The 24,172-nt window shown below is 54.0% G+C and overlaps 1 protein-coding gene across 1 annotated transcript in view; it reads left to right on the top strand.

The window, feature by feature from the left end:
- The first annotated feature begins 472 nt into the window (after positions 1-472).
- The window catches only part of LOC116490992, a 32,657-nt gene continuing 8,957 nt past the window's right edge, over positions 473-24,172 (top strand). The window contains exons 1-3 of the mRNA XM_032190654.1: positions 473-1,171; positions 19,725-19,843; positions 21,429-23,140. Of these exons, the coding sequence (XP_032046545.1) occupies positions 21,597-23,140 (1,544 nt within the window). The 5' untranslated portion in view covers positions 473-1,171; positions 19,725-19,843; positions 21,429-21,596. The remainder of the gene's footprint in view (positions 1,172-19,724; positions 19,844-21,428; positions 23,141-24,172) is intronic.

A 24,172-nucleotide genomic window follows, 5' to 3' on the forward strand; every position in this document is an offset into this window, starting at 1 on the left:
TTCTTCCCTCTCCTAAGTAAAGCTGTACAGGAGCAGTATTGCTACAGCAGCAACCAGCGATCTGGAGACCAAATTTCTCTGATGGATATGGATAAAATTGAAGGGGCAGCAGCTGTTCTCCTGCCAAAGGTGCCACCAGAAGGTCATGGGGCAGCAAGATGGCAGCAAAAGGAACAGAAACCACACGGCCTCTGAAAGGAACAGGAGGCAAAGCAGTGTCCTCTGCTGGCTCCTGCAGCTGAGGAAAATTTCTATTTACCTAGACAGTTGGTTCTGTTGTTTTGTTTTTTTTTGTTTTTTTTTTTTTTTCCCCAGCTTTAGCTGTAATTGGACTCGCAAACAACAGGATGCTCATCTCCAGCAGAGACCCGGGCACGAGCTCCAGCGTTACACTGCGAAGTCCAGGGGCGTCTCCTGGCCTCGCAGAGCGGCTGTAACTGGAGCAGGGAGCCGGGGACAAGCGATCGATCACCCCGCTGCTATTCCACCTCTCGCCTCTCAGTCTTCACTGCCCATTTCCACAGGAGCTGAGCCTGGCACAGAGACCTGCTCTGCACTGCAGAACATCACGAACATCAGGCGCGAGGAGGAACGGACGCGTTCTCCAAGCAGCAGGGTGAGGGCTATCCACAGATGAGCACGCACAAGGCAGGAGGCAGCCCGTAGCAGCAGGAGCTGGAAAGGTCATTGATGGCAATAGGTCTCCAACTTCTCCTCACCATCCTTCCTTCTAGCACAGCGACGCTGAGACATCCTCCAGGTGTCCTTGTGCACAGGAAAAAACTCTTTACTGAAGAGGTGCCGGGGAGCACCTCTGGGACCCTGAGCGACCTCTGGCTCTGCCTCAGTCTCTTCCTCTGGGAGATGAGGCTCGCTGCAGGCTTTGTGTGGCTGTGATTTAAGAGCCCTCGGTGGAGGACGCTCTGCAAGCGTGATGCTCCTGAAAGCCCCCTCCGTGAAGGTGACATGAGAGTCTGGCAGGCTTCAGAAGGGAAAAAAAAAACCTTGTAAATGGGATGGACACAGCCAGAGCAGCTCCACGAGCTGAACACTGCCGGCTCCGAGCGGGCAGCGCTGCAGCACCAGGTCCTGGCAGCAGCTGAGGACAGCACGAAGCTCGCCACGTCCCTGAGGGCTGCGGGGGGCTCGAGTGGCACCCCTGAAAGTGCCGGTGAGTCAGGGGGCCGGGGGGAGCCGGCGTGGGAAATGGGGACGGCGTTTTTGGGGTGGCTCAGCCCCCAACCCCAGCCCCCGCCGCAGGACGAGGGACGGGGCCGGGGCCCCCCCGTGCTGCCTCGCAGACAAAAGGCCGGCGCTCGGTCACACCCAGCACCTCGCAGCCGTGCCTAGGCTCGGGAGGGGACCCCAAAAAGGGGCTTTTCTCCCCAAATTCCCCCTTCTGTCGGCGGCCCCGCCCCTCCCGCCGTTGCCATGGCGGCGGCAGAGCCGGGCCCGGCCCCGCGGGCGCACGGGGGGCGGGCGGCGGCTGCGGGGCTCGGCGCTGCCGGGCGGGCACGGGAGGAGCAGCGGGGCCGGGAGCCGCAGGTGGGTACGGGGATGGGGATGGGGATGGGGATGGGGATTGGGATTGGGATGGGGTTGGGGATGGCAAACAGCCCTTGTACCGGGGCAGCAGCTCCGTAGCGGGGGGCTCGGGGGGCTCCGTGCCCTGCCTGCCCCCAGCCCTCGCCTTTGTGGCTGGGAGGCGGGGAGTGAGTGTGGGCACGGGTCTGCTGGTGGTAGGGGAAGGGAAGGGGAGGCCTGGGGGAGGTGGGGGCTTCTTCGTGAAATGCTTCGCAGCCCTCAGTTGAGGCTCGGAGCCCCCCTGCTGCAAGCTGGGGACGCCTTACCGAGCCCTTGTGCAGGTGGGGGAGCGGGGAGCGGAGAGATTGGAGTCACGGCTACAACATGAACCGGGTGTCGCACATCCTAAGGCTTCTGGCGGAGGTATTCATCCACATGTCCTCTAATGAAATCGTCCCTCATTTTTATCAGCTGCTCCACGAGCTGTTCTGGGCGCTGCAGGCCACGTGTGCTCTGGGGCTTTGAGATATCGCTGTTGCGTATGCCGAAATGTTGGTGCCTGTAAGCGTGAGAAGGGTGCTGCCTGCTTAAAACAGGTCCGTGGGGGCTGCTTGGTTTGTGCTGGGGCAGAACCCAGGAGCTCTGTGATGGGTGAGGCTGCTTTAGGCAAGGCAGTGGGCAACCAGACAGAAAGGCATGCATGGAGCTGACGAGGTAAATGCAGAAAGCCTGGACACCTGCTGTGACTTGTGTGACAGCCTGGCACACGAAGGGGAAGCCTGGACGGGAGGTGGGCCGTCTGCGAGGTCTGGTTCCCATCCGGTGCCTCTGTCCATCCCATTTAAGGTTTTTAACCGAAGAGCCCCGGCTGCAGTCTCAGGTTTAAGTCTCGCTGCCCTGTCTGTAGGGCACAGCGCAGGACAAGGATTGCCCCAAAGCGTTCACAAAGCCTAAAGCTGCACCGCTGTAAGAAAAGCCTGCTGCTAACTGGGTGACATTGGATAGCTCCCAGTAGCCACAGGGGAGAGGGAAAGGAGCAGGCTGAGTGCTCTTATGCCTTGTTTGGGTTTTAACACCCAGCTGGTGATTGCAGATTTCTGGGCAGGCTGATCCAGCCTTATGAGGTATGCTGGCAACCCGTATTTCTTACTCTGTGACTTGGTAGGCGTTAAAGTTCCTCTCTGACAAACACCCCCCAAGAACCAAGAGGCCGGGCACCTCAGGGCAGTGCAGTTGCAAGAGGCATCACTTGCTGCTGGCGGGCGAGCTGCGGTTTCGCAGTTTGGTTCCTTTCCAGCGTTTCGGAGGGGACAGTTCCCGTAGAGAAGAGGGAGCAAGCATAGCTCCGGGGCCTCCACTGCTGGGCACCAGCCAATTCCTGTCATATCAGATTAGCTCTGTGGCACATTAGCACTCATTTATGTTAATACAAATGCAGCATGACTGCTCCGTACTATTGATGGAACTATCGTATTTACAGCCCTGTAATATGACTAATTGGAAGGGAGGTCCTGGTTACAAAACCATGGACGTCCAAGGTGATTCCTGCTGCTGCTTCCATGTAGCCAATTGTGGAGCATGAAGATCGAGCCTCTAGAAGACGTAATCCACTTTTTATTTAGCATCAGTGCAGATACTCTTCTGGCAAACTCCAGGGAAAAAAATCCTGTCACAAAAGGAGCAGCTTGGTGCCTGTCCATCTCAGCTGTCACCTGCTGACGAGCCGAGGATGCGCCCGCTTGTCCCTGGGAACAAGCGAGGTTCCTCTGGCCAGAGTCTGCACGAGTTTCGCAGTCCCTGCTTCGTAATTAGCTCAGCCTCGGCTTCCATCTGCTTTGCAGCTCGCAGCAGCCCTCGCAGCTGGTTGCTGGCAGCCATTAGCACCTTGCAGCAGAGGAGCAGCTTCAGCTTTGAGTCCTGGGAAGATGGACAGGGCTGGCAGCACCAGCGAGCTTGGGAGAAATGGCGAGGGAGGAGAAGACAGACGTGTGGAAGGAAGGTGGACTGAGAACATACGTGATGGGGAGGAATGAAGCGACAGGTGGGAAGTGCTGCAAGCCCCTGCTTCGTGGGGGTGCCGAATGGGGGCTGCAGGGAGCTCAGAGGCTTTTTGGGAGCAGAGCAAGGGGTTCTCTGCTGCCACAGGATTGTGTTTTCCTGCTGCCAGCCCGCTGCCCAGCCTTCAGGGCTGCTAGGCCAGTCCTGAGCCACTGCAGTGTGCCCTGCAGCACTGCTTGCTTTCAAAACCCCCTGCTGTGAGTTACGTGGACAAAGGATGAGCAGCTCGGGGAACTGCAAGGAGAGCTGGGAGCGGGCTCCTTGTCCTCAGAGCCCTCCCCGCTCGCTGCTACCACAGCAGGCACCAGCATCGCTGTGCGAGGAGCTGCCGTTTGCTGCTCAAGGACAGCAAGGACAGTGGGAACTCTGTGGTTTCAGGAATTAGTTATGGAAAGCTGGGACCCTCCGGCTGAGGTAATGAGAATAGCTGGAGAATTAGGCAATTCCCATATTCATGAGATGACAGGCTGCGGTTCCTTTGCCAAGGCTGCATGAAATACACTGAGGGGCAGAGGAGTTCTCTGGCTTTGCTAACAGCTGCTTCAAGGTGAAGCACAAGGGGAGAAAGGAAAAAAGATCCACCATCTTTTGTTATTTGTTTAGCTGTGGAACAGCTTGGGGCCTGGAATAATTCAGGGTCCTCTGTAGACCTTTTACAAGCTGGGTTTGAGACAGTCCCCTCATCTCCTAGAAATAAGCTGGTGGGGAATTAAACAGCACCTGTCCTAAAGGCTCCTTGCCAGGAGTGAACTAAAAATGCTTCTGAAATCCTTCTCCATCTCCCGTCCTAGGCAGGAAGTCAAAGTGCAGCAGCATTTTCTTATGAATTGGTCACGGATTTGTGTTTTGCAAGTGTTTTTAGCTAGTGAGAGCGTCTACGCCCTTGCCTCCCCTGCTGCTGAGATGCTTCAAGATACGTGTAAGAAAAAAAATATTTTTCCTTGGGGAGATGAAGCTTCAGCAGATGCTAGTGGGAGTTTACACTCTTGCTTCTCTGTCAGTGCTCACACAAGCAGCCAGACACTGCACTGTAGGTACGGGGCTAGAGCTGCTCCAGTCAGACACCGCACGGCCCCTCCTGGGCTTCCCTGGCATTTGTTTGTGACGGGGCAGCCCCCCTCTGCCTGAAGGCACCCGCTGACTGAAAGGTGGCAGTGGCTTTGACATCGAGCAAGTGATTCACAGAGCTGGCAGCGCACGGCTGAGCCCCTCGTGGAGGGCTTTTCCCCCAGGGAGAAGGGAGTTAAGGGCCCTTGGATGCTGAGGAGAGACAGCTCGGTGCAGACCTAGCCCAGCAGCGATACACGTCGGATCCCGGTGTCACGGCCAGGCAGAGCTGCTGTGACAGATTGAGCTGCTGACTTTGTAGCTTGCCTCAAGGACAGCTCGCCTGCCAGTCCTGTGATCAAGCCTGCCCTCATCCTGGGGACCTTGCTTGGGGAGCCCACCCTGCAGAGGGATCTAGAGGTAAAGCAGCGGTTTGGAGCGTGATGGAGCAGACACAGCACCGGCCGTGGTCGCTGCTGAATTGCAGCTGCGTCCTCAGGCCTAACAGGGCACAGTGACAGCGATCAGCTCTGTGCTGAGGTGTTCCTGTCACTCTGGGCGCTGTGCCCAGCCCTGCCAGCCCGCTCCTAAGAGCAGGGGCTTTCGGTTCCCCCAGTCTGCAGGGAGAGCACAAAGCCACCTGCAGGCAGCGACTGTGAGATGTTGGCACAAAGGACAAGCTACTCCCTTTCTGCATCATTCGCAGCTCAGATCCCAAGCTGCAGAGGGTGTAGCTGTGGGGCAAAGATGCGCTAAGCAGTGCTGAGTGGGCAGTCTGCTGGGAGCCTTCTCGATCTTGGTGTTTCTCTACCCTAAATCCACGTGAACAAAGAGCTGGAGTGCTCCGAGTTCACTTCTGAATAAGGCAGAGGGAAGACTCCTTGGGCAGGAGTTGCAAGGTCATCTCTCACAGGATATTTCCCTTCCCAAAATGTGAAAGCTGTGAAGTTTTTCCTCTCTTTTGGTCATACGAGGGCTGAGAACCCAAGCTGTGTGCTGAATTCAGGCCAGCTGCCTGGCAGCACTGGATACCACTAGAGACAAGAGATTTCCCATGGCTTGAGACCCACTTGTAATTAACCAAGTTCTTGTTTTAACCTGCGTTACAGGCAGTAACTTACCGCAGTCACGCTCGGATCACATTCATCTTCGCCTTAGGATGTGGTTCCACTGCTTGTTGTAGGGATCGATATGATTTCATTGCTAATCCTCGCTGTAGTAGCTTAACCTGGGAAAACCTCAGGCCCGAGCTGAGCGGAGACCTCTCAATTACACGGAGATCCTCCGGCGCTCCCTCAGGAGGCCTGGCTTGCGGTACTTAACTGTTTTGCCCTGATGTGCCCCATTTTTTACCGCAGCTGTTGCAACAGCTCTGTTGCCTGTGGGCAGTCAGGTTCATGCAGCGCGAGATAACCTGCCTGCGAGCCGTGCTGTGGCAGCCCTCCCGCTCCGAGGGCACGGCGTGGCTTTGGAAAGCAGAGCCTGGTGCTTGGAGAAGCCGTGCCCGCAGCGGGGAGACCTCACAAGTCATAAGCTCGGTGTTGTTGAGGGCAGCCAGTGGACACAGTCAGTGCTCCTCGACACGACTGTGTTGTTCCTGTTACTTACACCTCTCCGGGTGTGCGACTCCTCTGAGGAAGAGCAAGGAGCAGGATGCCTCGCCTCTGAAGGGGTTCCCTGCTTACCCTGCCCTGCCCGCTCCTGCTGCTGTCTGCAACACGCAGTTAGTGTTTGGAAAACGCAGTGCCCTTGCACAGCGCCCCTGGCTTCCGAAGAGTTCTTCCAGCATTGAATTTGGCCCATGGATTTTAATTACTCTCCACTGTGCTGGTAATGAGAGCCAGTGGAGCCAGTGATTTTATTTCCTTTTAATTTGTGATGATGCTCTGGATGCAGATTAACTTTCCCAGCTCAATACTTGTTATTGATTCATCTTGCCTCATGATGCGCTAAGCGGCCCAAAGAGGTTGCCAATTGCAGTGCAGCTTCCCTTGGTAGCTCTGTACCCCGTGTCGTGTCTCCTCGCCCTGGCAATAGCCAAAATCGGGCACCTCTGCTTGCTTCTGGTTGGGTTCTTTACATCAGTAACGAAGGATGGAATCAGGCCTGTGGCAGTGTTTCTTGACAGTTCCCTTTCTGCTCCATTCACTGACCAAATTTCCTTGGGGGAGAGCAGTGCTGGGAGCGAGTGGCTCTCCCTCAGTTCAGGGTCTGAACAGGGACTTCAGGTGCAGTGTTTTATTTCTTCCTTCTCTTGCCAAAGAAGCCATCAGCCTCGTGGCCAGTTCAGTGCAGGAACACGTGTGCTGAGCGTGTAGCACCGGGCAAGCCAAGATTAAGCAGATAAGAGGTAAATACAGCTTTGTCTCTTCACACAGCTTACTTTGGGGCTTAGAAGCCCATATCCAATTAAAGCAGCTGGGCAGTTAACATGGAAACAGTCGAGCCTGGTCTTCGTTTAGTGCCTGTAAACGTGGCTGCTCCAGCTGCAAGGGAGCCTCGGACTTGGCTGAGTGGATCTGGTCCTGGCCCCCTTATCTCCATCTTAGCACTGAGGAACTGCTGTCACCAGCTTCCTGAGGGATACTGGCAGCGGGCTGGGGAGATGCTTTTTGGAAGGCTATAAAGTAGCAATGGGCAGAAAAATTGAGGTAAATTGGGGGATAAGTCAGGTAGTGGGTTCTGGGTGCCAAACATCATCATCCTAGGGAGGCTGGGGCAGTATCCCGCAGACCCTCAGCCACAGCCACACATCCTGTAAGCCCAGCAGTGTCACATCATCCCTGTACCCAGCAGCATTTCCCCCAAACACCCGGAGTCACTCAGGAAGAGCAAAAGCTTTGGGGACCCAGTGATTCACCAGAGGAGGTGCTCACACTGCCCTAGGCGAAGCTGTACGAACACATCCCTGTGGGCTTGGTTCCGCCATGCCCTTAGGGAAAATTTAAAAGTGTTTCCCTTTTTTTTTTTTTTTTCCTGCCTAGGCACAGCCAAGTCTATCTGTTGGCTGGGCTCCCCCTCAGCAGCACCGGGCGCGTGGTGAGCGCGGCACCGCTGAGGGCCCACGTGGGAGAAGGGCCCTTCTGTTCCCTCGCTTGCACCCAGGAAACAAACGCATCTCTGCGAGCCCCTTACAGGCTGCTTGGCGATCCCAGCTGCACCAGCCTCCCCAGGGACCCAGCCACATCCATTTGATTTCCTTAAGGTGTCAAAATGTAACTGAGGCATCTTGGTGTACGCCACGGCTGCCTTCCTTTCTGCCTGGAGGAAGTGCTGGGCTTGTTCCCTTCTCTGACTTTTTTTCATTGCTTAGGCTGAGAAAGAAGAAAGCAGGTGGATGTTTGAGTGGGCTCCAGGCTCTACCAAAATTGTTTTCATTGAAATGTGCTTTTAATGTCTTCCTGAAAACAGTAGGATTGTATCAGAACAGGTAAAACCCTCTGCTTCCCTGACAGTCCCCACCTCACAGGATCACTTGGAAGCAAACAGCAGCTCTCCAGGATTTCTTTGGCCTTTTGTGGTGTGTTTTTTTTTTAATGATTTGCTCTTGCCTCCCTGCTGGAGCTCCCTGAGCACCGCCACGTGATGGCATCTCAGGGATGATGCCGTGCTTGGAGAAAATGCTGTAAAACCCCCTGGTCTCCTCAAGGAATGCAGGAAGGACGCCGCGCAGCAGCTGGAGCTGTCTGCCAAGTCAGAGAGGTGCTGTGCCTCCTAAACAGGGAGGCTGTACGTCGTCACCAGTCAGGTGCCATTTCAGGAACAGAACAGCAAAAAAAGAGAGGAAAGGAGAAGCAAACAGAGGTGAAAGGCAGGAAAACTTCCTATCCCAAAGCATCTGCACAGACCCAACCACATGGCCTCGGGTGCTGCCCTAGTGGTGTGTCGGGAGGCAGGCGTGCTTCGTGGACGGCCCTTTGATAGCACGGTCCAGTCCCTGCCCCCCTCCCTGTTTCCTTACAGCTCGGGATAGGAAGGCAGCCGTGGCAGGGGGCAGAGGAAGGCTGTGCTGGGTAGAGCTGGAGCTGAGAAGGGTACCACCAGAGCTGGAGGGTCTGCATCTGTGTGGCCCTCGGAGAGTTTTGCGATTGCATTAGGAGGCCCTGTAGCAGCAGCTGGGAGGAAGGAGGGTGTTCATTGCCTTTACCTGGTTTTCTTCTTTCTTCATTAACTCCAATCCCTCTGACCTCCGCAGAAGGAGGAAATAGAGGAAGAGGAATGTGCAATTTCCCTTTTCTCGACAGCCACCTAATGACAGTGCCTGCTTTTCCTGCTGCTTTTACACATTCACCATTGGGCAGCAGAGTTGAGGCAGAGCCCTTGTTTCATCCAGTGGCACAAGATTAAGTTAGCAGGACTCTGTTCCGGGGCTACTGACGTGCTTCCCAAATCCAGCTCTGACACTGCCCAGGCTGTGGGTAATTTGATTCCCGTGCTGACGAAAGCCCCGAGCAGCAGCAAAGCTTGCACCTGAAGAACTGCATGCTCAGGATGGCAGTACCTACATCTTTGCAGGTTCAGCTAGCATATTGTCAAACATAATGACCAGAAAAGCAAGTCAGCATCTTCAGACATCCTTAGTTTATAGCAAATATCAAAATCTGATCTTGATTTGGGTAAGAGTCGTGAGATACGGAGCCGTTACCTTCTGCAAAATGCGATGGCTGAGGCAGAGTGCTTCATGCCCTGGTAAAAACCCGTGGTGTTAGCTGGGTGACTTCATGTGAGGGACCTTGGCTGTTCCTACAGGTGGCAGCTGGATCACCTCAGCAACCAGAATAGTTGCCTCTCGCTTCATGTGGCTTTCATGATTGAAAGGCCTTCAATCCTTAGCTAATCTTTGATTTTATTTTTTTTTATTTAAAGATTTTTGGGCACTGTGCAGCGCCAAGGAGGATCTTGCTGAGCTCCTATTACCTCAGCAGCAGCTGATACGTAATGAATTATTCAAGAATAGCCAGTTCCTTCATTAATTTTAATAACTCAAAATTTCCACCATGTTCTAGGCAGCGCTGCCAGCTGGGATATGATCAGGTAAGGCCATTATTTCCTGGGGTCTGTTTCATTGTGCCCGGGTTTACACACCTGAGGGCTTTTATAGTGAACAAGAGACTGGGATCAGACGGTGCTAATTTGGGGTAGATCTACAGCAGGCAGAAGAGGTGACAGAACTCCCTCGGCTCTCATAGGGTCCCAAAGCCCTGTCCTTACGCAGGGAAGATGGCTTGGGATGTACAGAAATGGCCCCAGCTGCTCAGTGCTGGCCTCTGGGACAGAGCACAACCCTTCAGCCAGATGGCCTGGCCTCCACAGCAGCCGTGAGGCACTTCACTTCTCTCACACAGACTGACTCTCCTGAAATTGGTACCAGGTCTCTTAAGATTTCTGTAACTCACCTTTCCCTGAGGCTGTGCTCAAATCCAACACCACAAAGCACTTTGTGACACAGAAGCACTGTTAGCAGTTCCTTCAGGGAGAGCAAGTTGTCGTGGGGACGTGACCAGATGGAGCGTGGCTGCATTCACAGCGCCTGCAAGGGAGGCAGAAACCTCTGCAGCTGCTTTTGTTGTCACGTATATGAGAGGAGGGAAGATGAACTGCTGGGGAGAAGAGAGGCTGGACACCAGCGGTGCTGAACACGAGTTGTTTACAGGCACGGTGATGAATCAGCCCCCAGATGAGCCCACGAGTGAGTGACCTGCCAGCAGCTACGCGGTGCGTGCTCATGAATACGCTGCTAATAACGCAGCCAAGTGCAGCAGCTCGTCCCCACACCCGGCACCGAGCCTCCGGGAGATGAAAGGCAGGCCTTGCTAGAGGAAGGTCACGGCTCTGGGAGATTTAACGATTTGATCTTTGGGGCTGGAACATGAAAGAATAGCACTCGATAGTGAGAAATGAACGCGAGGCTCCTCACGGTCTGTTAAATAGCAATAGCCACGTGCCTGCATATCGAGAGGTGGAGAGACTTCAGCAGATCTCTGCAACCACTGTACCTGCTGGTTCTGCCGGTCTGCCTCCCACAGACACGGGGCTCTGTTACCTGCGTCTTACCCATTGCCACTACTCATCGCAGCCCCCAGAAGATTGTTCTAGGAAATCACTAGGGGATCACGCAGCTTTCTCCTGTCTGCTGTGGTCCAGCTCCTGTTCCCAGCCAACAAGAACGTGCTGCTCTGATCTATCTGCCAACCAGACCCAAATCTATGGCCGGTCTTATCTCATGTCTTGATATTAAACCAAACCACAAGAAGTGAATGATCTCAGGTTAATGTTGTAGAGCTCCCCAGACAGTGCTGAGCAGCTTACGGAGGCAGCTTGCTGCTTACTCTGCCTTCATGGCACTGCACCCGGCTGCTGTTCCACTGCTGGAACGAGACCATGCTTTTAGGACCCAACATATCTCAGCTACCTCATGCCATCATTAATCCTGCAGCTCTTTATTCCCCTTTTTGTCTTTTTTTTTTTTTTCCCTTATCAGTTTTCTGCGATTCTTAGTCTGCCATTTTTATTTATCCCTTGCCATGTCCCCAGTGTTTACACACACACCACGCTTGCTTTCACTTTCCCAACAAACAAGAATCCGATTTTTTTCCAAGCCAATGTATTTATTTTCTTCAGCTGCAGGACTGTGGCTCTTTGAACATCTAGCCAAAAAAAAAAAAAAAAAATACAACCAGCTCTCAGTTGTCATTTGTATTTTTCTATTTGAGGATTCGAGGTTCCCTTTTTACCTGGCTCATGGTTGTTCCCAGCTCTCAGAAAGCTCCGTTTTTAGGGTCATAATGACGGGTAATTGGCTGGCGCTGGGCTGCTTGCACACAGCGAACCTGGCCGTGTACTGATCCATGGTAGCTAAGCAACCAGCTATGGCTTGAGTTCTGTGATCAATTCCTCGCTATCTGTCACGATGAAGCCTAACCCAGTACGTACCCACAAGGGGTGGAACAATTTTGGGATTTCAGGAGCCGTCGTGGGTAGGGCTGGCAGGTTTAGGCAGTGACAGCAAATGGTTTGGCACTTTATCCATACCAGCAGATAACTGTGCCCGAATGGGAAGAGCAGAGCAGGCCCCGTGGCCGTATCTGGATTCAGCCAACAATCCCCCCAGCTCCAGAGAAAACCCTAATCCCACACCCAACAAGCCAAGCTGGCCAGGCCAGGGTCAACGTGCATACAGCCTAGGTCAGCCAAGGGTTGAGGTGAGGATTTAAAGGCAGCTTCCAGGCCAGGGGAGGGTAGCAGCGAGGGTGCAAAGCTCAGGTGAGGCTGCTCCAGGTAACGCGAGGCTGTTTCACTGAGGCTGTGCTGCCCCTCACCCTAGACCTGGAGCTGCTCTGCTCCCCAACTTCTGTTCCAGAGGAATCACTCCTAGATGCTTCATCTAAAAGAAATCCAGTTTGCCTTCCTGCAAAAACAGAAAATGTGGTCTGTGAGGAGCCCCCACGCTCTTCTAGCACTGCCCACCTGCAAAGAACATTTTAAGGCATTCAGAAGGAGATCTTTGCAAGCTCTGTCTCCAGACTCTCTGCACTTCCCCCTTTTTTGCTGTTCCTGCTTGCTGAAAGGAGCCATATGGATTTTGTACCGAATGTCACATAAATGCTAATACGTAAGTATATTTAGAGGTGGCATATGGGCACTAGTCAATGGGAACGAGCGCTGTTCTGGCTCACATCATGCAGGCGAGTTCAGCGGAGCCAGCTGCTGCAGCGGGTTAGGCAGAAGCTGCGTTCACCTGGGGTCCCAGGTCCAAATCTTGCTTGGGGTTGTTTCTGCACTCGGCATCTCTGCCTGCCTTTATCAGCAGCACCGATGTTTGCCGGCAGGTGTAGACAATCCTGAAGGTTTCAGCCCTTGCAAAAAAAAAAAAAACAAAAAAACCACAACGTGTATTCTGATCTGGGATGTACTGCATGGCAGGCAGAGATCTGAAATTTCCTGCAAAATAGACTTCACTCTCTTTATTTTTCACTGATTGGGGGATTTCGTCTTGGAACCTCAAACAACAAAAAAATTCCAAGCTGAGCCGAGATGGAAACTTTTCGTGAGGCTGTAGCTGTGTCCCCTTTGATGATTTTATCTGCTCTGATTAAAAGGTTGGCGGGATTTGGAGCGTTTATGCACAAAGGAAAGCTGACAAGATCCTGATGGATTTTTACAGCTTGCTCAGGGGTTGGCTTACAGCGAATCCACCGCGGTCATTACGTCCCCCACTTCTGTCACAGCCAGGCGGCTCTTGTTTATAGCCTCGCCTGCGACGTTAAATAGCAGCCATAAAGCATTTTGCTACTGCTCCTGCCAGCTGATGAGCCCACTTTAAGCCCTGCTCATTGCATCCCTGCATGTCTCCTTGCATGGGGAAGGAGCTAGCTTTGAATGTCACCCAGCCCTACAGAGGCAAGTGGGAAGATGGATTATGCTGGCAGCCACCCATCCATCCGCTCATCTGCCAACACTAATGTTTGGCTTTTCAGGCTCCCAGTTGCCTTAAATAAGGCTGGCCTACGGGGTCTGGGGTGGGAAAGGTCACGTAGCTCGTTTTGTCTTCTCCTTCTTAAGTGGTAATTAAACTTTCTGAGGTGTTATAGCTACGGGTAGGAATTCTTGACGGGCAGTATTTGGGAAGCTGAGGTGAAATCCCTTGCGGAGGTGCTGTGGTGTGTGAGAGTCCTGCCGTCACATCGGCTGCAGCATCTGCACCCTGTGTACTCAAGGTACTCCTTAAAAAAAGTTTACAAAGGTTTCATATTTGTTTATCAGCAGTGACTGGGTATCTGCATAGACAATATTTCCCCTCTTTTGGTTGATATCACCCGGTTGTATCCATAGAGTGGTTCTGTCCCTCCTTTGGGCAGCTGTGGGTGCTTTGAGACAACCCCAAAGCTGCAGACTCTCAGTGCCGTGACACAGGAGCAGGAGATCAGTTATTAGAAGGCAGCTGGTGGTTTCCCTGCAGCTGAGCTGTGATGCTTCTGCTTCAGCTCTTAGTCGCGTCTCTGTAATTTCAATCTGCATGCAATGGCTTCCGTCAGCAACTTTGCTCTGTGCTGTATTTTTTTTCACAGTTAAAAAAAATATATAAAAAAGGTTAACAAGAATATAGCAACCTTCCTGAGAGACATATGGAAGGGACGTTTTGCAGAATGGGATGGAAGTTGTGATAACTCACTCGTATTGCTAGGGGAATAGCCCAGAGCCGGCTGGGAGCAGCCAGCTTCAGGGCCTGCAGCAATCCTGGGAAGGGGCATGGGGGTCCTTGTGGCTCTGGGTTTGTTGATATTACTCTTTCACAGAATGTGCTTCTTAATGGTGACGTTAAAACATTGCCAGGGAGCCACTTATGACATGGTGCTCATTTTACTGACAATGCTTTTTGGAGGGTGAGGTGAGGGCAGGTGTGGGTGTGGTGAGAAATCCCATGCATCTGCTTCACCTCCAGCCTGGACTCCCCAGATCCTGTTCCTTTGGGGTCATTAGGGAGTTCATGTCCAGCTGGGATTAAAGACATCCCAGAGAGATTCTCCCACCTGGAATCTATCCTGCTTAAAGGAGGGGGTGTGTTCCTACAGCCTCCCCCACCTCCTGGAGAGATAAGCCAGCTCTCACCCCTGTCCAGCCACCAGGTTCACCAGGTTGTGGTGAAACCTCCTCCCTTCCACCCCTGGTGCTCACGGCCCCCTTCTCCTTGTGCCCAGCCAGGACAGGGCACTGCGGCTGCTGCTGTGCTCTGCAGCAGCTCAAGCAGAGCAATTTGGCCTGCTAATTGCTAGCCACAGCCTCCCCCATAGGCACTGGAGTCTTCTCCAGGCATCGGTGTTCCTAAAGCTTCCAGTACAGGCAGGCTGACAAATGGGGCTGAGGGAAGAAGTCATTTCCATAGCTAATTGAAATGGAGGTGAAGGGAAGAGGTGCAAATGCAAGTTGAAAGAGCAGCCTTTGTCTCTGATAGTCAACTGGGAGAAATAATTTACTGGAGCATTCAGGAATGTGCAACACAAGCAAATAAATGATGCTGACAGCGTGATCAAAGGGTTGCTATACGGGAGAGCCTCTGTCGGTGCTGGCCAGGCCTCCATGTGCCTCGGATCCTTGCCTAATAAATGTGATGAACAGCCACATGTGATGTCGGAGAAACTCACTGAATTTTGCTCTTGGGATCGGTCCCTGACATAAAGTGCTTTCAGACTCCATAATCCATTAAAATCACGTTTATCGGAGGATGCAGAAGAGAGGTGCGGCATGCTTGTGTCCCCAGGTCCTGAGTTCACGTGGAAGCAAAGCATCAGTGATGGAAACACTGACACATCGATTGGATCTGATCTACGCCGGGCAGTTACTGGCAAAGCTGACAGCACCGTGATGCTGCTGCAGGTACCGCTCCCCTGTGGGTATCCTTATTCCATCCAAAGCAGTAACAACTTTCCAGAGTGAGAGGGCCCACCAGGCCATCGCATGCCCTGTGTGAAGCAGAAAGCTCTCCTGTGAGTCCATGTGTGTGCAGAGCAGCTCCTGGACAAAGCACAGCAGAAAAGGCAGAGGCTTTGCTGGGAGGATTGTGTGCTGTAGGATTTAGTAGCTGTACTGAAATCTGCCCCGCAAAACAAGTGTCGTGCAGTCTGTACACCCCTTGGGCTTGGATTAAAAGCACTCACAGAGGGGAGGCCTGCTGGGACTTCATTGCTCTGCTATTATCGTGTCAGCAGCCTGGGTTGGGAATGTTTTTCCCAGAGAGAGCAAGGCCGAAGGGAGAATTGACTTTTTAGAGAGCCGGTTCCTGTCCCCCACATCCCCGGGGGCCTTGTGCAAGGTGAGAGGCCCAGCTGCGAGCACAGCACGGCCCGGCCTTGCCAGCGGCCGCTACCTGACCGGGATGAAGGGCAAGGGATGGCGCCAGGCTGCGTGTTGGGGAGAAGGAAGCTGTGAGAGGCTTCACGGGGTGAAACCTCTGGGAAACGGGGCAAAGAGCAGTGTGTGACAGCGGCATTTCCATGCTTGGAGCAGCTCTGCCAAGGCAGGGGGCTACCGGGGGCTGTGGCAGCAGCTGAATGAAATTGTCGCCGGTGCTGAGGCGCTCGGAGAGCTGGGGGGAGATCCTGGCTCTGCGCCCGCTGGCAGAGCTCCAGGGGATTTCACCGCAGCCGAGCTTTTCTGACTCTGCACGTGAAACAAATTGCCGGGGTGAAGCTGCAGAAATAACACCTGGGAAGGCAAGGCCTGCAGAAATCCTTGCACAGCGTCGTGCCGCAGCTCCAGGGGCCTGCTGCTGAGCCCCGGGATGCCCTCCTGGGAGGGAGGATGAGCTGGGAGGGGCGAGGTGCTGCTGGACCCACCTGGCTTGTCACCTAGCTGCCCCTTTGTACGCAGACACACTTTGGTGCTGAATTTTTTGACCCACTTCTTTCTTTTCCCAAGCTTTCCCAGCAGCTCCAGGGACCAGCCGTCAATATCACCACAGCAACAAGAAGTCATTAACGATGTCCTGCCTGCCCAGGGGCGCTCGGTGGGCTGTCACCGGCAGCTCCAGGGAGAACGGAGAGAGCTGAGGGCCTCTGTGGGGTCAGACCTCTGGGCCAGGCCCCGCTTTGGTGCGAACAGCAAGGGGCACAGCTCTCCCTTTAGCAGCGTGTGCCGCAGGGAGCCGCTGCCAGGAAGGGAAGGGCTGGATTTGCTGCACAAGTGGGGATGAACCTGCCTCTCTCAGGCTTGTTTGCATCTGAGAGGCACTTTACATTGCAAATAAACCACTGATCCAGCCTCCAGGGAGCTGGGAGCAAAGCGGGAGGCTCGGGGGCCGGGGAAGGGGAATGGCAAGCTAACCAGCGAGGACAGATGAAAGACATGGCATATAATTCTGCTAAATGGTGGAGGGAGGGAAGTTCTCGGAGGGTGTACGTTAGCACTGCCAAGCTGCACTGATTTACACCCAACTCACGGCCTGGCCCACGGGCTGCTTGGCTGGAAAGCCTCGGAAAGGGAGGGGGGTGTTTAGAGAGGCCCACGTGGAGAGCTGGGCATTGAGGAGCTGAAAATGTGCGAACAAGAAGAAAAGAAAGTCAGGATGTGTGCATCCTGTCACCTGTGTGCATCCGCGCTGGGGCTCCTGGTGCTTGCTGCGTGCCTGTGCCAGCACCCAGGTGGCAGCGGGGAAGATCTGCTCTTTGGGTGCTCTTTAGGACTTTCTTCCTTCTAAGGAGTCATCCGAAGGAGCTCTGTGGCCAAACAGGGTGGGGACCCGCTGAAAGCTGGGCAGATGCTGGGTGATGCCATCTCCTGGAGCTGGTGCCACCAGGTGGATGCTCATCCTTGCAACCCTGCATTGCCAGCAGGACTGTGGGAGCAGCACTGTCCAAGAGGCAGTGCAGTGCGCTGCTGAAACAAAAGGGGGTTCCCACAGTAAGGAAGGGATCAGGAGCTCAGGTCACCTTGGAGGTCCCCTGCCTGAAAAAAATGCAGAAAGGGAGCCAAGAATGCTTAAGACCTTCAAGTGATTCCATAAATGGTTTAGATGGGTTTTTCCACTGCTTTGAGATGATTTAGGAACTAATCCGACCAAAGTGGGAGTTTGCATGAAGTTAGAGTGATTCCTACGTTGTCCCTGGGGGAGGTGTGTGTACTGTAGCTGGGTGTTCCCCTGATGGACAACAGATAAGGTAGAGAAATTCTTCTCAGGAACACGTGGGTACCAAATGTGTATTTTTGGGCCTCTCTCTCTGATCAGCCAGCCCTGACCACGGCCAAGACCCGTTCTTTTTCTGGGAACAAAGGCAGTGGTGGAGATACTTTGGAAGTGGCCACGGATGAGCTGGGTAAGCTTGTGCTGAATGCAGAGGCAGGGAGGAAAAACTGGGGAACAGCTCAGGATGGCGCCTTTGGGAGCATTTGGAGGTACCACTGACGTGCACGTTCGCATGAGTACAGCCTGCAGAGGTTGTGGCTTTCTCTGTATTCTCTAGCTGTGAGCCCAAGCCGGCAGCTCTTCCTCTTGAAGAAAAGAAACCCAGGAAACTGGGCTGCGTTAGGTAACTGCCATGGTTGCTCCTCTGCAATTAGCGGGCCCGCTGGAAGCCCTGCTGCTGTTCCAGCTGCTAGGACCGACCAAAAAAGAAACGGAGCTGGAAGAGTCACCAAACTGTCCTGCTGCCTCGACTGCCTCCCGCTGCACGGCTCTGCTGAAGTGAGCAGCCAAGAAAGCAAGTACAGCCAAGGCACCTTGATTTGTCTTCTTAACCTGTGGCTTGGAAAATCAGATGTGTCTGGCAGCCTCTCCCGGGAGACTGCTGGGGTTGTCTGCTCAGCAGCCGACGTGGAGCGATGTGCCTGACATGCCGTGTCCACGGGGTTTGCTGCATCAGATGGCACAAACCCACACCAGCATTGCAGCTCGCTAAAATCCTGCGTACGGCTCTTGGAAGCGGGCCTTTTGCATCCCTCCGGCTGGCTGGATGTCTGAAATCAAAGGGAGACTGTGCTTCAGGTGAAACTAACCTCCGGTCAGTGGTGCCTATTGCAAAACCTTTGTCGGAGAAATTAGGTAGGAGAAGGTAGGACCTGAGGGTTTGGTTAATCACCGCCATGTAGCGTGAGGAAGGCGGCTTCGGCTCTCCCCTCCCCTGGACACAGGAGCTTGGCGAGATGGGCACGACTCGGGAGTTAACCTGTTTGCGATGAGGTGCTGCATGGAGCGTGGAAAACCAGGCCGGTCAGCCAGGCAGCACGGTCTGTGCGTGTGTGGTGTGGGTGATTTATCCTTCGAGCTTTGGGGCAGCGTGCACAGGGCAGGCAGGACGCGCAGCCGGGTAAATGAAGGGGCGCAGCACCAAGCTGCAGGGCTCGGGTCCGCCTCGGAGCAACAAAGGGCTGGAAGTCGCTGCTTGGTTTAGGTGGGAGAGGAGAGGGTGCCCTAGGCCTGCTGTGTGCCTTTAGGAGAGGGTGTTAGGACCCAGAATGGGAACAGCATGTGAAAGGTCAGCATTTACGTGTCTCCGTAAAATTACAAACCCCACCGTGTGAGCTGAAACCGCGATGCTCTGTGCCACCAGGAAGGGAGCACGGGAGAAAAAAGGGCTCGGTGTTTGTGTGGCTGTCCTGCTCGGAGTTATCCCGGTTGTCCCTGGTGTTTCCCAGAGAGGAGAGCTGTTGCTCCATGTGCTCAGGTTGAGTGTAGCTTCCTGGCGCGATGTGCACAGCTGTCGGGGTGCTGGCACAGGGGGACAAGCACACTGGAAGGGTTCAGGAGGGCAAAAAGTCATGTTTGTAGAGAAAGAAAGCTCATCTGGGTGACAAAGATTAAAATCAATGATTTGGAAACAGAATTCCCCTCTTCCTCCACTAAATCCTGTCATTTCTGGTGCCTGCCTGTGTGTCAGCAAGCTCTGCGCAGCCTCCTCGGGACGGTCTCTGTCTCCTGCCATCTCTCCCACCGCCTCTGTCTGTCCTCTGTCTTCTCTGGCCCTCTGCTCTGCAAAACTGCCCCTGGCTCTCCTCTGCTGGCAGCGGGTCTCTCCCAGCTGCTCCTTCCTCCCAAAGCAACTTCAGTCACCCCCACACATCTCTGTCCGGAGAATCCTGCCCCGCTGAAGCAGCAGCGGGCTCACTGCTGTGGGAAATTGGCCTCGGTGTCCTCCAGGGCGAAGGGGGGCCCTCCCCTGCCACCGCTTTGAGGCAGGTGACAGAGGCCAGGGCCTTGCTGCTTCGCTCTCCTCGTGGCTGTTCCTCCTCCTGTCTGATTTCTTCCTTCCCTGCCTCACCTTTTTACCCACGCAGGACGGACCCCGTGCGTGCAGCCCCGGCACCTGCCTCCCGCAAGTGTAGCTTCTCTTCAGACCGAGCAGTAAGAAGCTCGCTGCCTCGGGCAAGGACCATTTTATTTCCAGCTGGTGCTGCAGCAAGGGTTGCTTTCTCTTTCTGCTCAGTCCAGAAGCGGAGTGCAGGCTGCCCAGCGCGGCTCGGAGGGAGTCCTGTGGCTGTGAGCTGCTCACAGAGCTGCCTGACGGGCCCCGGCGCCGCTGCCATTAGCAGCTCCGACTCAGGGGAGCCCTGTTCCCTGCGCCGTGCCTGGCTCTCACGTCGTCTCGTTCTCTCTTTCTTGACAGATCATGTTATAACCTATGATCACAGAAAGCCCCGATCCTCACGTTTCTCTGCTGTCACCTGTGGGCTCCTCCAGAGCCGCGAAGAAAGGGGAACTCCAGCCCCACCATGAGAAGACTGGGTGAGAAGTGCCTTTGACACCTTGGGGAACAGCCACGCCTTAACAGCTACTTTTAATTTTATTTTTAGGGCTTTAATAATGTTCTTCAGTCAGTGGTGATCCACGGGAGCAACTCTGCCTCCCCTCTCTGGGGTTAGGTCAGGCTTATTTCATTAATGTGGAGGGAGTGTGGCAGCCTGAAGCCCTGTAAGCAAGGGGTGAATCGAGCTGCCAGGGTTACCGGTGTGGGCTGCGAGGCAATGCCCTGTCTGGGTGACAGCCCTCAGGGAGGAACGAGTCTTTTTATTCCCCACCTGGTCCAGGTGGCAGTGTACCTCCGTGGCAGGCAGCGTGCAGAGGACCCAGCCACGCTACGGGGCAAAGTCTGGGCTGTAACTGACGTGGTCCTGCTTTGCTGTTCCTAAAGACCTCTTCCTGGGTGCTCAAGCTCGTTGGTTCTTGCTCGGCGTGTTATTAGATACCATTGCTCCACCATCCCAGCTCTCCGTTGCCCTTAGGAGTCGCAGGCTGCCCCCATATCCCTTGCCTAATCTTGTTCTCCTTTACCTATGGCCCTTAATCCTTCTCTTTGCTGCTGGTTGCCAAAGGAAGGGAGTGGGTGGGCCTCTAGCAGACACCCGCGCCTTGTGTGACTGCTGGCGGGTCCACGAGGCCTAAATCCTTAAGGGAAACGTGGAGTGCCTCCGTTCAATGTGAGCTGGCACGATGGGTTAAGAAGGCTCCTTCCACTTCCACGGACAACTTAGACACTTAAACCAGCAGGATGTGTGTGGCCTTAACTTACGTTTGGGGTTTTAATTCTTCACATTGCTCTGGCCATGTGATTTAGTCAGGTTCCCTGGGCCTTACAGTGCTGAGCAGGGGATGTAGAAACAGCCCTGGAAACCCCACTTTTTTTTTACTTCTTTTTTTTTTTTTATTTTTCTGGGCCTCCACCAAGCTGTAGTGTGGCGTGATTGTTCAGGCCTGTGGCTGGCAGCTCTGAGTGGTGTATTTGTGACAGCCCATGGGGTACCTCTGAGCTGGAAAGGCCTTGGGAATGCTTAGCCAGCAGTCATCTTCCTGTGAAGGGAAATCAGATCGTGGCAGGGCTGCAGTGTTACTCTCAGGGCCAGAATCACCACCAGCCAGCCTTCTTCTTCCTCGCTACTCGAGCCTTCCAGGAGGCCAGGCTGTCACATCTTCCTTTCGCAACCTCTTCCTCAGCCCCCACGTTCTTGTCCGTGACCCATTTGAGTTCTCTCTTGTCAACCACCCAGTTCCTTCGTGTAGCTGTGGGAATAAGCTGGGCTGCAGCAAGCCAGCCAAGTATTCATCAGAAAAGCAGTGTTACTGTGAGGGAATTGCTGAGGGTAATATAAACTTCTCCCATGTTCAAACAGGTCGTGTAAGGCCCCCGCTGGCTTGGCTAGAGGTAGAGAAGGTTCCTTGCCCCGTGCCCTGTGGCTCATCTCCTAGCTATGCCGCTCCATTTCCACCCAAGCTGTTGGTGTTTGGCTTCTGCATTCCCCGAGCAGATCTGCTGTTGCATCCTGCGAGCCATCACCAGCCCGCTTCAGTAACTCATCTTTCCTTCCATTCACAGGTCTTCTGCGCGTGGCGACTCCACCCGTGTGGGAGCTCTGTTAAGGGAGTGCCCGGCAGCACACTTTGCTGTCTGTGGCCTGTGGACATTGACTGGCACCTAAGCGACACCCAGCTCCCTCCTCTCCCCCTAGAAGCCACTGTCTTAGAGCCTCCATGCGCATTTGCTATGACATACAGCAATGTTGATGAGAGACAGGAACACTGCCGGGTCTTGAGCTGCCAAAATAATCAGCTCTGCGCACAACATGGCTTAAAGGATTTTCCGGTTAGCAGCATGCATCCTCTAAAGAACTTAGACACTCGCATTTGGTCCGGGGACTTCCACACTCTAGACTCCTGCCGCACAGGCAAGGCAGCTTTGGGCAGTCCTGTGGAAAACCGCCTGTATCGGAGCGTGGAGAACCTTCACTGGGCGGCAGTGGCCGACTCGGGGCTGCGTCCTCACTGCCGGAGCCTGGACAACGAGATCAGCTTTGGCTGTAGAGGCAGCGGTCAGTGGGCAGAAGGCTGCGTGGATGTGGCCCCGCTGCGGAGCGCGTCGGACTCGGTGAGAAACCTTTCTCTCCGCCCCAAGCAGACATCGCGGGCAGCGCAGAACGTGCTGCCCTTTGCCAAAGTGCCTCAGTGGCTCTTCCCCTCCGCAGAGGAAAGAGCCCTACGCGGGGATGCCAAAAAAGAGCTGAAGGAGAAGCTGAGGCTGCACAGCAGTAAGGTGGCCGAGCCCAGCAAACCGCTGCGCCCGCAGGCAGCCCTAGGTGAGCTGGTGGCCCAGGAGCTCTCTGAATGCCAGCTGTGCCGGCAGCACAGGAACGGCTGCGCTGTCAGCTGCTGCACGGTTCTGGGGGAGCACACGGCTCTCAGGCACGGCCTCGCGGGGAGGCAGAGCTGCTGTGCTGCACACAGGCGCGTCAGTCCAGAAGACATCAAGCAGGAGGCGCAGAGGAGGCTGCAGCTCCGGAGGCAGAACAGCTCGCCCAGCCTGCCCTTTCAGCGTGCTGGGGAAAGCCCGGAGATGGCAAAATCCAGAACAGCAGAGTTCCTGGAACAGCGCGGTGGGGAAATAACGCTGGGGCAGGGCAAAAAGGGCCGCTGCAGAGGAAGGCTCTACATCCCCACCTTCGAGGAATTCAAGCAAATGAGGAGTAAGGAGGCAAAGCCATCTGCTGGAAGCAGTGAGCCGACAAAGTGCTTGAAGAAGGGTCTGACGGCAAACCAGGCCCTGGACAAGGAGAGCAATAACGTCTGTCCCGAAGCTCTGGGGACCAAAGCAGTGAATGAAGCTGCCACCACAGAGGATGATGATGATGTGTTCCATGAAAACAACACCGCTGCTGGCTTTGCCCAATATCCAGCCACATGGGATGGTTTCAGGACGAGCAGCCCTGAGGTGAAGGAGAGAACCTTCCAGATCTCCAGCCCGGAGAGATCCCCGATCCCCATTTGCTCTAGCCCTATTCCGCGATCACCTTTGCAGGCTGTAGCCACACACAAAGCCGGGCAGGAAATCTTCAGTGATGAGCAGCAGAAAGGAGAGACAAGCCAATTAAATGATGTCCTCCACCTTGCAGGGCAGTCGCTGGCTTCTGAAGCCCAGTCCTCTTGCTGTTCATCGCTGCTGTTAGAAGCCACGGACTTGTCAAGCTATGGAGCTAAACTACAAAAAATGAAGGATGAATTCATAGGTTCAGCCCTGGAACTTATTAAGAAAAGGTAACACACTCTGTGGGGTCGCCTGAAAGCAGTTCCTTTGTTAAAGGTCTGGTCTCTTTCCCGATATATACGTTAAACTCCTGTAGCATAAATATGCTGCTGGCAGAGCCTTGCATCTTAGGGCCTCCGTAGCCACATAGACATGTTTGTAAGCCATCGAGCTTAAACTACATCTTTGTGTGAGATTAAACATCAGAAAGCTTTTTTGTTTTGTGCACCTTAATCACATCCATGAAAACAGCCATTGGTACTCCTGATACTGTTTCCCACCTTTTATTTTTTATACTTTATTTTTTATACTTTATTTTATTTCTGAAACATTTGGTAAAAGTGGAGGACAACAGAGTACAAATATGTTCCCTTAGAAGAAAACATGTGGAGTCTGTCCCTGTGCTGTAGAACATGAATTCGGGTGGTGTGCATGCAGCAAAAAGCACTTTCACTTGCTGCCTGTATGTAGCGATGGCAAACCGAGGGCAGGATGGCTGCTGTGAGTCTTCCATCATGCGCTGGAGACCAGCACAGGCAGCAAGTGGAATAACCTGCACACGTTGTCCCTCTGCCAGCTTAGCCAGTGGGAAGCAGTAACAAATAACTGCATAAAACCTTCCTTCCTCTTCTCCAGATGGGGCTTTTCCTTCCTCTGGGTAAGGTGTTTACAAGAACTGTTTTCTTTGTCCTGGTTTCGGACACCACACCATTTGAATGTTGAAATATTTCCTGCTACAAAGAAAAGGGGATCTTTTTCCATGCAGATGGGTGGCCCGGCAGGAATCAGCACCATTGGGGAAGCTAGGCATTTGGGGCAGCTCTCGCTGTCTTATGGAAAAGGAGTGATGGGAAAAGGAGGAATAAGTGTTGGTGAAGTGGTTTGTTTCCACAGGCTTGGCTTTCAGGATTGGCTTTACCAAGAATTCAATTTGACTTGGTTCCTTGGTTTTAGGAGAGATGTTAGGGACTTCTGCATGGCAATGAGAGCTGTCTGGAGGAGCTGCTGTGGAGTTGTAGCTGCTCGTGTAAGCAGAGCCAGAG

Source organism: Aythya fuligula, chromosome 6 (assembly GCF_009819795.1).
Source record: "Aythya fuligula isolate bAytFul2 chromosome 6, bAytFul2.pri, whole genome shotgun sequence".
Classification (NCBI taxonomy): domain Eukaryota; kingdom Metazoa; phylum Chordata; class Aves; order Anseriformes; family Anatidae; genus Aythya; species Aythya fuligula.